The 14,847-nt window shown below is 52.4% G+C and overlaps 1 protein-coding gene across 1 annotated transcript in view; it reads right to left on the bottom strand.

Moving 5' to 3' along the window:
- Positions 1–14,847, bottom strand: part of OTOF (otoferlin) — a gene marked incomplete at both ends in the record, with an annotated part of 114,500 nt that overhangs the window by 75,012 nt on the left and 24,641 nt on the right. Inside the window, one exon of the mRNA XM_082048208.1 lies at positions 1,621–1,720. Within this exon, the coding sequence (XP_081904334.1) occupies positions 1,621–1,720 (100 nt within the window). The remainder of the gene's footprint in view (positions 1–1,620; positions 1,721–14,847) is intronic.

The raw sequence follows: 14,847 nt of genomic DNA on the forward strand, positions 1-14,847 counted from the left end.
TCTGTGGATACCAACTAAACCGACTCCAGCAGAGCTGCCGTGACACAGAGGAGACGGGGACATGGGGTCCTCAGAGGGACGGTGATGAGGACAGCTTGTCCAGCACTTTGGACATGGGCTGGGGAAGGTCATTTCTCCTCCAGGTTCCTCCAGATAGGAACAAATGGCTTATAAAGAGGCGATGGGTAGCAAAACATTTGCCTTGACTTACTAGGCGGCTACTCCGAGCTCCCGGGCAGGCTGCAAGGCGCCAGGCAGGGCAGGTACCTCCTCAGTCCTGCGTTAGTTCCTTCTAAAAATTTCATCATTCTCACCATCAAGAAGTTGCATGTATTTCATTTCCATCCATTGATTTTCCTGTCCCCCCTTGTGACACTGAAGGGTCTTAATAATAGGGGATCTTCTTCCTTTGGAGGGTCCCAGGGACTTTAATCAGGCACCTTTTCAGTCCGATAACCCAAGAGAACAGCAGGAGCTATTTTCCCCAACCCTGATAATATTGTTGCACCCCAGGTCTGCATCCCCTCCATTTCTTTTCTCCCTCCTCAGGACTGTATTCCGTGTGCTTTTACTGCTTTCATTCCCTCACAGAAGTCACCTCCTGTCTCCTCCTAATGAAACCACTCGTCTTTTCACTGCTAATTGCTCGTTGTCAGCACAGAGGGTCACACACAATTGCATTTTTCCTTTATGCTGAGTGCAGGAAGCCGCTTACAAAGGAATAAATAGCAGCGGCAGGGGAGAGCCTGAGTTTTTGTTTTTTCAGCGAAAACACCAGGGTTTTGACCGCCAGAAAGATCAGAGGGAGCTGTATGTCCACGTGCGTTATAAACTCAGTCTCCACGGACGCGGCTCCCAGGGGTGCGTTAAGCAGATGGAAACACAGTGAGTTGCACAGCAGCTGCTCCGCGGACAAGGAGCCTCTTCCTCAGCATCAGGGGCTCTGTTTGGGGGTGCAGCCCCCCACCCGCTGGCAGTTTCTATCCTGGTTTACCCAGAGCGGTATGAAGAGCAGGACGCCGGGCGAGCTGCTGCACCAGGTATGTTGTGTGCTCCAGGGCTCAGATAAAAGCAGCGTTGAGATCAAATGCTGTAAATGTCGAGCATTTCAAACACCCAGCACTACCGGTATGGATTAAATCCAACACGCCAATGGTGGGGAAGAGCCAGCATGGGGTTGCTCAGGTGCAGGAGAGCACTGGGAGCACTGGGAGCCAAGCCCAGCGTGGGACTGTGGTCCAAGCAGCTGCTCAGCATCCTTGCCAGGAGCTGAGGACCACGCTGGGCTCTGAGCTGCCACAGGACATTCTCAGGCTATTTCTGAGCTGTGCACAAGCGTTTGCACCCTGTCCATGTGCGCATTAAACCTGATCCCTCCCTGCTCTGCCCCATCCCATGCTGGTCACCGTGTGGGGAACAACCGACCTTTGCTCTGCACGCTCAGGACAGCCCTTGTCCTTCAGAGCAAGATGGATGGACCAAGGGATGAAGGAAAGGTTGAGGATTTGGGGATTCAGGTACGTAACAGGGAATTCTGTGTTCCCACAGCAGCAGCAGAAATACGGATGGATGGACCAGCAACCAAAAGGCAGCAGCAGCTCCTTGTTCCTTGTGACCCACCTGAATGGCTGAATTGTTGTCGTCTATGAGCGTGTCCGTCACCTCTACCTGCCCTTCCTCCACCACCTTCTGCAGGACCATCCGGAAAGTGCCAATGAGCCTACAGAGCAAAGAGAAGAAACATCAGGCGAGCTGTGGTGAGCGCCCATCACTGCTCACTTTTAATGGGAAAGGGCTTTCTTTGCTGGCCAAGTCACCAGAGCTTGGTTTTGCTTCCCATTTGCCACAGAAGGAGACGACAGACATGAGATGCAGGATCAGAGCGTGGCCAGGAGCTCCACCAGTTGAGATGGTGGGCAAAGAAGCCAGGAGAAAAGCCACTTCAAGGTAATGCTGCTGGGACAAGGAGGGAAAGAGACTTTGGGACGGCACCCTTGAATTAACTGGGATGCAAATAACGGACCCCAGACTGGTCTTCTCCACCATGAATGTCTGCAGTTCTGTCTGCACTAGTAAATCCAACAAGGCACGAACCAGGGGAATGTCCCTCACCCACCTGCACCAGGACATGGTCACGGCCATGGATGGGGAGGTCCTGCTGTCATCAGCACTGAAAAGAATGGATCCTTGCAGCGGGGCCTGTTGTGATAGGACAAGGGGTGATGGTTTTAAACTAAAGGAGGGAGATTCAGACCAGACATGAGGGAGAAATTGTTTGTGCTGAGGGTGGTGAGAGCCTGGCCCAAGTTGGCCAGAGAGGTGGTGGCTGAACCATCCCTGGAGACATCCCAGGCCAGGCTGGACGGGGCTCTGAGCAACCTGAGCTGGTGCAGATGTCCCTGCTCGTGATCTTGAGGGTCTCTTCCAACTAAAATGATTCTATGATTCTATGATCTAACTGGTTTTAGTGGCTCTTGCCAGAGCTCGCTGCAGCCTGCTGCTCTCGCAGCCAGGGAGTGCAGCCCCGTGTGCACTAAAATCAGCCGCGTTTGTTAAATTACAGGTCCAAATAGTTACCACAGATCGTGCAGAAGCCTGGCGCTCTCTAATAAAAGTCATTACTTATTTGCCAGCCTGTCAAGGAGCTCTGGCTTTATGTTCTTCATGTTCTGCTGTTGCACCAGAGGGACCTTCCCAGCCTGAGAACAGCATGAGAAAAAGCCCTGAAACAGTGAATGCAGAGCTGCCTTACAACATCTGCCTTGGATGTCACCTCTAGCGCTGTGACCCCAGGTGACAGAGAAGCCATTACATGGCACTCCAGGCCCACGTCAGCACTGCTCTGCGAGCTGGGCCAGCGAAAAGCTGCTGCTGATCAAACTCGTTCCGTGCAAACATTAAGGCATCGCTTACTGTGATGCTGATTTATAGAGACATGATTTCAGAGAGGGAGACAAGAACTCCCCATGCTGTGAGGTGGGATATTGGAATGAGAGAATCATTTTGGTTGGAAGAGACCCTCAAGATCTTCAAGTCCAACCATAACCCAGCCCAGCACTGCCTCATGTCCTGAGAACCTCATGTCCGTCTGTCCAACCCTCCAGGGATGGTGACTCCAGCACTGCCCTGGGCAGCCTGTTCCAATGCCCCACAGCCCTTTGGGGAAGAAATTGTTCCCAGATCCAACCTCAACCACCCCTGGGCAACTTGAGGCCGTTTCCTCTGCTCCTGGCGCTTGTTCCTGGGGAGCAGAGCCCGACCCCCCTGGCTCCAAGCTCCTTTCAGGCAGTTCAGAGATCAGAAGGTCTCCCCTCAGCTCCTGTTCTCCAGCTGAACCCCCCAGGTCCCTCAGCCGCTCCATCACACTTGTGCTCCAGCCCCTCACCAGCTCCGTTCCCTTCTCTCCACTCGCTCCAGCGCCTCAAGGCCTTTCTTGGTGTGAGGGGCCCAGAACTGCCCCAGGATTCGAGGTGCTTCAAGACAGACTCAGGGACCTTTGGCTCACCAGATTGAAAGCACAGAAAGTTTCCTGCATGCACACAGCGATGGCAGATGTGTCTGTAGGTGGAAACACCTCTCAGACTCAAAGCGAGTCCCCACTGCTGTGATGGGAAATGCAAACTGAGCTGGAACCAGCTGGATCTCCAGAGAACTTGCCCCGTCTCAGGCTCCCTGCCAGCAACTCTGGTTTCCAGAGTGACCCTCAGGAAGAGCCATGGTTGCCAGGCCAGGCATGTTGCTGAAGGACACGGTGTGACACCTGTGGGACCCAGGAGCAGCCAGGTTTTCACCTGGCTTTGCAGTGGGCTATGAGTATACAGAGAGTCTTCAAAGCTCAGCTGCCATAAACCAAGCTTGTGTCTGACACCAGGAGTGTGTGCACCAGGTTCACACGGATAACTTGACTTTACTGACCAATTTAATGCTCTAGAAAACCTGATTTACATGAGACTTCAGCCCTCCTTCCACTTCAGTACCTCAGGCTGATGGAGGATGAGCTTTGAAGGTCCCTTCCAACCCAACATGTTCTATCATTCTCCCTGAGAGCATCTGGATCTGGTCCTGTCACAACAAATGGCAAAAAGAGTGGGGAAAAAACAAACAAATGAACAAACAAACAAAAACCAAACAGGAATGAGAATGCAAACATCTCCAAGAGGCATTCCATGCACAGCCCTCCTGTGCTTGCTCTGGAGCGGGGCCGTGGGATGGGGGAGCTGGGGCTGATGGAGAACCCCGAGTCAGGCGACATCTCCGCGTGAGATGGGGATGTCCCAGGCAGATGGACCCATCAGGAGAGCACGTGTCCCAGCTGCAGCAGAGCCGGGAGCCCCTCCTGACCCCCCAAAAGGACTTGCCAGACACCTCCTGCTCCTGTGACCTGCTGCGGTGCTGCCTCTGTCCGGGACAGGGTCACTCAAGAGAAGCCCAGAGGATGGAGCAGCATCACGTCCATCTCCAGCACGGTGATGCTCTCCCCAGCTGAGCTCCAGTGGAAAGCTCACACTGCCCGTGAGGTCTCAGAATCGCAAGCTGTTGCTCCACGGGAGCAGACAGAAGCTGGGATGTCAGAGCCAGTCCCACCCCGTGGCAGCTTTTCCCCAGCTGCAGTATCTGGAAGGTGACAGGCAAAGAGCAGATGTTCCTGTCTCCTGGAGATGGTGAGATGGAGGTCCTTTCACCATCCTCTTAGCACATCTTTGCAACACTTTCAGCCTGATTTGGGTGCTTGTGCATTCACAGAATCCCAGTCTGGTTGGGGTTTCAGGGACCTTGGTAGATCCCGCAGCCCCAGCCCTGCTAACACAGGGTCACCAGAGCAGATCACGCAGGGTCACCAGAGCAGATCACGCAGGGTCACCAGAGCAGATCACACAGGGTCACCAGAGCAGATCACACAGGGTCACCAGAGCAGATCACACAGGTGGGTCCAGGCGGGTTTGAATGTCTCAGAGCAGGAGACTCCACACCCGCTCTGGGCAGCCTGGGCCAGGCTCTGGCACCTCCCAGCAAACAAGTTTCTGCTCATGTTCACATGGAGCCTCCTGTGCTTCAGTCTGTGCCCGTTGCCCCTCACCCTGGCGCTGGGCACCACTGAATAGAGTCTGGTCCATCCTCTGACACCCACCCTGAGCTATTGATCCATTGATCACATCCCTCTCAGCTTCTCTTCTCCAGCCCAACAGCCCCATCTCTCTCTGTCTCCTCAGCACAAAGATGCTCCAGACCCCCAGTCGCCCCCAGCTCTGCTCACAGACCTCAGCCCAGCTCATCTGCAAGAGCGTGGATTTTTTGGGAAGACGGATCAGCGTTGGGCTTGGATCACCCGCTCCTTCCTCAGACCCATTGAACACACTTGCCCTGGCAGGCAAGAGCCAAGCAAGAGGGAATGAAATATTCAGCACTTGTCTACACAGCCTTTCATTTCCAAGTGTTCCATTATTCATCGAGCACCCTGCTCTCCTCCCCAGCATTTCTGCTGATGGAAAGAGCGGGACTTTTTCTGGGTCACTCGTAATTTTATCAGACTGTAGGAACATCTCTTATTTCCAGCCCAGCCTGGCTGGTTCGGTGCGTAGAGCTTGTTCAAAGCCTCGGATCAGGGCAGTCTGGGGCTGCTGCACACCCATGCCATGCCACGCTTTGCTCTTTGCCCGTGTGGCACGTGCCATTTTTCAATCGATGCGTGTCCCTGGTGCGGTTCAGGAGGGACGGTGGCCATGGGGACAGTGACCTCCCAGGCATGGCCAACACTCAAGTGCCTGTTCCCTCTGAGCAAGGGTTCCGCGGACAAGATGTGCATCTGCCATTGCTAAGAGCATCCTCCAGCCCATGGAGTCCCGTCCCCTCTTTTCTGCTTAGTGTCCCTACTGTAGCCAGGGAGAGCCTATGGTGTGGGGGTGGCATCTCCATCCATCCATCCATCCATCCATCCATCCATCCATCCATCCGTCATCAGATCCAGGGAAGTAACAAAAGGCAAATTGTGGCATCTCTGGTTGCCACCTCCAGCAACCCCTCACAAGGTAGGTGGGAAAGCAGAAGGGATGCCACTGCTTTTAACTCATTGCCACTGCTTTTAACCCACTGCCAGGCCTGCAAGAGCCCAGGAGATTGGAATGAAGGCTCAGATGCCCAAGGAAAGATCCAGCTTGCACTTAAAGACCCCATAGAATCATTTCAGTTGGAAGAGACCCTCAGGATCATTGAGTCCAACCACAACCCAACTCCAGCACTAACCCCTGTCCCTGAGAACCTCGTCTAAATGCCTTTTAAACCCCCCCAGGGATGGTGACTCCACCACTGCCTGGGCAGCCTGTTCCAGTGCCCCACAGCCCTTTCCATGAAGAATTTTTTCCTAATATCCAATCTAAACCTCCCCTTGTGCAACTCAAGGTCTTTCCCTCTTGCTCCTTGGGAGAAGAGACCCACACTCTCCATGCTCCAGCCTCCTTCCAGGCAGTGGCAGACAGCAAGGAGAGCCAGGCTCCTGCTCCTCAACCACCTGGAGTTGTTGACTCCATTTAAACCACTGAATTAAGTGCTGCCTGGGCACCGTCCCGCGCCCATCCACACCGGGGTGCTGCCTGCCAGAGCTGGCCAGGCCAATGCCCAGGGGGGTTGTGGAGTCTCCTTCTCTGCAGACATTCCAACCCGCCTGGACACCTTCCTGTGTAACCTCATCTGGGTGTTCCTGCTCCATGGGGGGATTGCACTGGATGAGCTTTCCAGGGCCCTTCAACCCCTGACATTCTGGGATTCTGTGACTACCAGGAACGGTCCCTCAGCCACTCCATCACACTTGTGCTCCAGCCCCTCACCAGCTCCGGTCCCTTCTCTCCACTCGCTCCAGCACCTCAAGGCCTTTCTTGGCGTGAGGGGCCCAGAACTGCCCCAGGATTGGCGGTTTGGCCTCCCCAGGTCCCAGCACAGGGACGGTCACTGCCCTGGGCCTGCTGGCCACACCAGTGCTGGTACCAGCCAGGGTGCTGGTGGCCTCTTGGCCACCTGGGCACAGGCTGGTGGGCTCTGAAACTGGTCCCCATAGGGCTCCACCAGCATCTGCAGTCACAAACCCCTCCCTGAGTGCTCCTCATGTGTGTATCACCTTCAGCACTCATCGTGTCAAATACCCGCAGAACTTTCATTTCTTAATCAAAATATTGCGTGACACCAGTTCAAACACTGCGCAAATGTTTACCCCAATTACCACTTTAGCAACCAGATCTGTAATTTTATGCCAAATTAGTTACCTGACAGGATATATTTCAATACCCCAGGGCTGACTGGCACTCATTATGCTATTCCACTTGTCTTCCAGGGTGAAAAGAAAATCTATTTATATTTAATGAGAATTTTTGCAAGAGTTTGCTGGAAAAAAAAAAGTCAATCCATTGAAGCAACTTTTAATATCTAGAGGCTGCTGAGCTGGCACCGCTGTTGTGTCCTACATTACACCATCTTATCCACACAGTAACAAAACAATAATAGCTATATAGGCTTGCAGCGTAAGGCTTGACTTGCCTACCGCACAGGCTCTGTGCTAAGGGGGTAATTAGGAGGGAAGAGATTTAGGAAGCTTTCACTTAAAGACTCAGATGACTACAGACGAAGCTGCGATTTGTCTAAGCAGTGAAAAAGGCTCTTGGTTTTTGTTGGAGCTCCAGGGCACCCATCAGGAGCCATGAGAGGAAGCGCTTTGCGTTTATTAGTATCGCCCAAATGCTGCTTCATACATAAACACAAGTGCTGCAGCTTCCAAACACACCATCAGAAAGCAACTAACCAACAGCAACCACCAGAACACGCATCCTCACGTTCTGGGAGACAGAGGAATGACAACACTAGAAAGTGCCACATCGATTAGAAAAATAAAGCATTCTTTTCAACTTTTCAGCTCACTTTTGGTGATGGAGGGCTTGGGGCTTCGGTTGCATGCATCTAGAATCATGGAATCATTTTGCTTGGAAGAGACCCAAGAGATCACAGAATGGACTGGGTTGGAAAAGACCTCAGAGATCATTCAGTCCAACCCTTGGTCCAACTCCAGCCCATTGACCAGATCATGGCACTAAGTGCCATGGCCAATCTCAGTTGAAAAACCTCCAGGGTTGGTGAGTCCATCTCCTCCCTGGGCAGCCATTCCAATCCTGACCACTCTCTCTGCACAGAATTGCTTTCTAATCTCCAGCCTCAATTTCCCCTGGCAGAGTTGAAGCCCATGGCCCCTTGTCCTATTGCTGATGCCTGGGAGAAGAGCCCAATCCCCACCTGGTAGTTCTAGAGAGTGCTGAGCTCAGCTCTGAGCCTCCTCTTCTCCAGACTAAACAAGCCCAGCTCCCTCAGCCTCTCCCCATAGGGCTTGTGTTCAAGTCCCTTCCCCAGTCTTGCTGCTCTTCTCTGAATCATCAAGTCCAACCGTAACCTAAATCCAGCACTAACCCATGTCCCTAAGAGCCTCATCTACATGTCTGTTAAACACCTAGAAGCTCTGTGGAAATGACTGCAACCTGTGAAGGGCCATTTTACCAACCCAGCTCTGAAGAAGCAGGAAGGATTTGAGGCACAACACCCATCACACGTGAACTGTGCACGGTGAGAGGGTTGGGACATGACAGGAACTGCAGAGCCACCTCCAAGTGACCAACCACACCACCCTTGGGCTGGGACCAGGGCTGGACCACTTGGTGTGGCTCTGCTGCACAAGCCTTCTCCATGGAGATCCCACCAACACATCACTTTAAAGCTATCCTAGATGCAAAAAAAAAAAGGTGTCAGGGCAGGTATATTTGTGTCTTTGCATAAAGAATAACAGGAATGTTCTCTTCCTTTTTTTATTTTTCCTTTTGCAGACACCCAGGTTGTTCAGAGGTGTCAGATCTGGTCCTTGTTGTGGTTTGGGGAAGCCCACCTATGCTCTGCCTGCTTTTCAAACTTAAATATAAAGCTGAGGGATCTTCAAAGACTCCCTTTCTCCAAAATAGAATTCGCTCAACAACCAAAAACCTGTTAAACGAAACCTCAAAAAGCAAAAAGCCCTGACTCAGCTCAAAATCATCAGGGTTTAAAATGCACAGGGTTTTTTTGCTCATTTTCCCCTCTGCCCAGGGAAGGGTCCATCCCACCCACTGCTACATGTCCTGCAGGTCACTGTCAGTCCCCGAGCTCAAACGCAGCTTCTGTCCCAGCCCACGGGAAATCAGCCCCAGATGCCTGAGCTGGGGAGAAAATGCTCATGGAAGGTTCTGGTCTTTCTCTGCTGACCCAAAACCAATGCCCAGGTTATAGGCGGGCAAAGTTGGGCAGGGGGATTGTCCTGTTGCTGCTGGAGATCTCCATGAAATGGGTTTTTCAGGTGATGCAAAATGAGTTTGGTGGGGACCAGTGTGAAGAAAGGAGGTCTGCTCCTGAAAGCACCAAATACAAACCCCTCCAGACCTGCAGGCAGAGGATCTGAACTTGCAGCAGCACAAAAAGCAAGCAGATTGCAAGCCAGCAAAGGATTTTATCATTTCCCTTAGGGCCCAAACATCCAGCCTGCCTCAGGAGGTCATAAATTAAAGAAAAGGGTCAGACCTGCTCCTCCACACCACACAAGCCCCGTCATTGCCTGCTGGCCGTGCCCAACGTGAGTTGAGCCGCCCGGCCCAGCTGCCTTCTCCCCTCCTCTCTTTGCTCCGATCATTGAATCATTTTGGTTGGAAGAGACCATCAAGATCATCGTGGCCAAGCACTAACCCAACCAGATGATTTACAGCGCCTCCTGCACTCTGCTCGTCTGTCTCTGAGCCCTCCCTCCTGCACGGGGCTCAGCGTTTCAGCTCCTTTTTCACGTGCCAGCCTTGCCCGCACAACCGGACAAGTTGTACGACACGGTATCACTCTCGGAAAGGCTGAGCTGATACCTCTGTAGACTTCTCGGCTGATTAGCTTGCATCTCCGACATGGTATGGAAACTTCTACCTTTCCAGGTTCCTGCCCCTGGTGACATGAGGCCTCTCAGGTCAGAACCACGCTCGCCCTGTCCGTCTCTCTTTTACCTTCCGCAGAAGCTGATGCTGGAAATTCTTAATGACATTTCAGACTAGCTTGGTGCAGCCATCCCATTGCAACGGGCTTTGTGGAGGAGAAAGGTTTTGGGTAGATGACACATCTCAGACACCTGGTGTGAATTTTGGGGTTGTCCTGTGCAGGGACAGGAGCTGGACTTGATGATCCTTGTGGGTCCCTTCCAACTCAGGACATTGTATGATCCGCCTGTGCACCAGACAGCTGTATGTGTAACCACAGACACCAGTCATGAATCATCTAATAGTTTGGGTGGGAGGGACCTTCCCAGCTCCCCCAGCCCCCCCTGCCATGAGCAGGGACATCTGCACCAGCTCAGGTTGCTCAGACCCTGTCCAGCCTGGCCTGGGATGTCTCCAGGGATGGTTCAGCCACCACCTCTCTGGCCAGCCTGGGCCAGGCTCTCACCACCCTCAGCACAAACAATTTCTGCCTCATGTCTGGCCTGAATCTCCCTCCTTTAGTTTAAAACCATCACCCCTTGTCCTAGCACAACAGGCCCTGCTCAAAAGTCTGTCCCCATATTTCTTCTCAACCCCTTTTAAGTCTGGAAAGGCTGCACTAAGGTCTCCCCAGAGCTTCTCTTCTCCAGCTGAACGCCCCAACTCTCTCAGCCGGTCCTTAGAACTGGGAAGCTAAGCTGGGCTTTATGAACATCAAGCTCTGGAGGACCTGCCACAAACCCTGCTTTGTGGAGGGGTATGGAGAGGAGATGCTGCCCGCTGGACTGATCCCCACCATACCCAGTCTGTATCAACTGGAAAATAAACTGGACTAGGAACTTCTTCTGAGGTGAATAATCCCCCAGCTCAAGAAGTGCAGTGGACACTGGAGAGGAAAAGAAGGGTTGCTTTAAGAAAAAACATGAAGAGTGCAGCCCATGATCAAGAGGACTGTCTTTGTTTTCATGTCCTCCAGGTTTTCCTGCTGAAATAGATGATGAGTAAGTGCTTCCTCCCCACTCTAACCTTGTGGCTATTGATTATGAATTGAAGAGGACTAATTGAATTTATAGTTCCTCATATAAAAGTTGTTCCAGTGTTTTCGTCTCTTCTATTGTATCCTTTTTGCTCCTGTAGAGTTAACAACACAAAACCAAAGGACCCTTATGAGCAGTAGTGTGTTGCACAGCCAGCCTACAACAACACCGAAAAGCAGCGTTCTGTCTTCTCAGCGCTGAAAGGATCACTGGAAAAACTTGGTTTAATGCTGTTTGGATAACCACGGTTACTGGATTGCTCCCAGCTACTAAGGTGTAAAATACCCTCCAGGAGATCTGCCCAGTCTGGATTTCATCTAATAAAGTTTGGGGACTCAAATCACACAAGAAAATGACAAACATAAACCTTAAATTGTGCAGAAGGCCCCCAAATCCTGATAAAATAATCTCATATTATTTTTTTGCTTACGGTTGAAATTAGAAAGAGACTTTAAAAAATTGGTTTGGACCGAGACAGAAGCAACCCAAGCATGAGGCTGGCATGGCACGATCTTTCATAAGCATTTTGTCTGGGTTACAGGCATATTCCATTTCTTTCAAAGATATTTTATTGCTTTCTGCCTCCTCCCGGTTCTCTAGGCTAAAAGGACATCTTTACGCATGCACAAGAGGCATCACTCATGCAGTGGCCTGGTGAGAGGGACACAGAGCCCTGGATACCACCTCGGGGTATCCCTGGGATCTTCCACACCGGGAGGGAAGAAACTGGGGAGAACTGAACCTCCTGCATCCCTGGTGATGCTCCAGGGAACTGAACCTCCTGCATCCCTGGTGATGCTCCAGGGAACTGAACCTCCTGCATCCCTGGTGATGCTCCAGGGAACTGAACCTCCTGCATCCCTGGTGATGCTCCAGGGAACTGAACCTCCTGCATCCCTGGCGATGCTCCAGGGAACTGAACCTCCTGCATCCCTGGCGATGCTCCAGGGAACTGAACCTCCTGCATCCCTGGCGATGCTCCAGGGAACTGAACCTCCTGCATCCCTGGTGATGCTCCAGGGAACTGAACTCCTGCATCCCTGGTGATGTTCTGAGGAACTGAACCTTCTGCACCCTAGATGATGCTCCAAGGAACTGAATCTCCTGCATCCCTGGTGATGCTCCAGGGAACTGAACCTCCTGCATCCCTGGTGATGCTCCAGGGAACTGAACCTCCTGCATCCCTGATAACGCTCCAGGGAACTGAGCCTCCTGCATCCCTGGTGGTGCTCCAGGGAACTGAGCCTCCTGCATCCCTGATGATGCTCTGGGGAACTGAACCTCTGGGCTTGCCCCACTGTGATCCAAGCACCATCGCAAGGAAACCCAAGCACCTTCTGGTTTGCAAAATGCAGCTCTTGCAACATCCTACCTGCCCAGAATCTTCTCTGCTTGGGGAGGGCACTCAGACAAGAGGGGAAACCTACTGCGCCCAATTCAATATTTTTTCCATTATACTCTTTCCACAGCAATTCTGCAGCGGATTATTTTCTGTGGATGAAATGCTGAGCACCCTGGTCCCTGCAGGTTGGAGGCAGTTTCATACAAAAGACATGAATTCTGCCAAGATCTTAATTGCTGGAGAAGCCGGGGTACAAAGGACAAAACAAAGCTCTATTTTTATCCCGGAGAGCACAGTGTGGTATGAGAAGCCTTTGGTATTAGTCTCTTTGTCTGTGTCAGGTAAGAGGAGCCAGCTCCTGCCTCCTCCCCGTGGGGATCGGTTTTCGGGGGGGGATGTTATCTGTCCCCCACCCCTGCATCGCCCATCAGGCCAGCAGGGAGACAACGGGTTTGGAACGTGACTTTTGGCCTCTGGCCAGATCCAGTTACTGCTGCTCACCCTGGAGAGGAAAACGGTGACACAGAGGAAAACAAACCACCTTGAAGGAAAAGCTCTTGGGGTTTTGTGCAGCCTTCCTCATCCTTCAGGGATGTGGCCACTGACTGGTGGTGTCCTTGTTTTATGCACAGGGAAAACATGGCCCAGAAGAGGCTTCTCCAGGCTGTCCCAGCAGAATGGGAGCAGCAGAAGGATCAGAGCTACTGCCTCAGGGATGATGCTGGACCACACAACCATCCTCTCTGATGTCCCACCAGCACGTCGTGCTGCCCTGGCTGCTGCCTTCACCCGCTTCTTGTATCTCTACCCTCCCCTGTGCATATGGTTCTCCATCCCACATCTCTCATACATGTTCCACAGTGTCTTCTCCTGCTCAGACACACTCAAATCCGCATCTGGGACCTCACAAAGAATCACAGAATGGTTGAAATTGGAAGGGACAAAGTGGATATCTCGACCTCTTGGACTAAGACCAATCCAACCCCTGCCATGAGCATCTGCACCAGCTCAGGTTGCTCAGAGCCCCGTCCAGCCTGGCCTGGGATGTCTCCAGGGATGGTTCAGCCACCCCCTCTCTGGGTACCTGGGCCAGGCTCTCACCACCCTCTGTGTAAATCGCCACGCACCCGAATCCTGCTCATGTCTTCTCCCAGGGGCCTTCACTGTGGAACCACATGCTACGACTTTTCACCCATCTTGAAGGTATTTTGTAGGTCTCCTCAGGGGATCAGAAGAGAAAGGACAGAGATGAACTGAGTTCCAGTAGGAACTCCGTCTTTCCACTCAGGTCATCCCACCATGCAGCAGTTAATTGGCTTCACCACCTGCTTTCCAGGATGGGATATGTAGTATTAGACTAAGCATCTCACATCTGCAGGATGGGTGCACAGGACCCATCATTATTGGTCCTTCTCTTGTGTGGAGCATTTTCAGTCTGCATCTACACCAGTAAATGAGCCATGGGCAGGATGCTCATGTGTCACTGCCCCTCATCCACCCACACCGGGACACGGCAGCCCTGGGGTGGTTCGGATGGGTCTTGTCTGACGGGGAGACTTTCCCAGCCTGGGCACGTCTGGTCAGGGGCTGGAGAAAAGTTTCTGGGCTGGAGGAACCACTGGTCTGGCCCATTGGAGTTGTTCTCATGAACTATCTCCCCACCTCCATGCTCCACTCCTTTCTTTAGGAACTCAGACACGCAGAGCCCCACGGAACACCCACCAACCCAAAGCCAAGACCCACGGAACCCCAGAATCACAGAATCCCAGCCTGGCTGGGGCTGAAGGGACCTCTGGAGATCACCCAGTCCAACCCCCCTGCTAACACAGGGTCACCAGAGCAGATCACACAGGATCACATCCAGGTGGGGTTTGAATGTGAATTTCTAACATAAATAAGATCTCTCTCAGCTTCTCTTCTCCAGCTCAACAGCCCCAGCTCTCTCAGTCTCCTTATCACAAAGATGCTCCAGACCCCTCAGCATCCTCGACCCACCAGAGCCCCCAGCTCAGAGGAGGAGCCAACACCCACCCGGCTGCTGTAAGGAGGCTGAGACACCTGGCTGGGCCACAAAAGGATTATCTTACCTACTAATTAGCTGCACGCTGATGGCCACCGAGGCAGGAAACAAAAGCAAGTTAAGGAGCCACAGAACCACCTCCCTGCACCGGCCCCTCCATTATTCAGGATGGACCTGCATCAGGTGTCCTGCCTTTATCTGGGGCTTTGATAAACAGCACTAATCAGCTGCATGTCAATTATTCACAGAGCCTGTGGCTCAGCTTTCCAACCCCAGATCAGGGCTCTGCTGCTCCCCGCTCCTCTCCAAGGTGTCTGTCTGTCCATCCTCCTCTTCCAACTCATTTCTGTGCAAGAGGGATGAGCTGTATTTACAGCTGTATTTACAGCACTGCCTTGTGACGCTGGGCTTTGATTTTATTTACTTTTTACCACGGAT

The sequence above is a fragment of the Streptopelia decaocto genome (assembly GCF_964273445.1).
Source record: "Streptopelia decaocto genome assembly, chromosome: 3".
NCBI classification, from domain to species: domain Eukaryota; kingdom Metazoa; phylum Chordata; class Aves; order Columbiformes; family Columbidae; genus Streptopelia; species Streptopelia decaocto.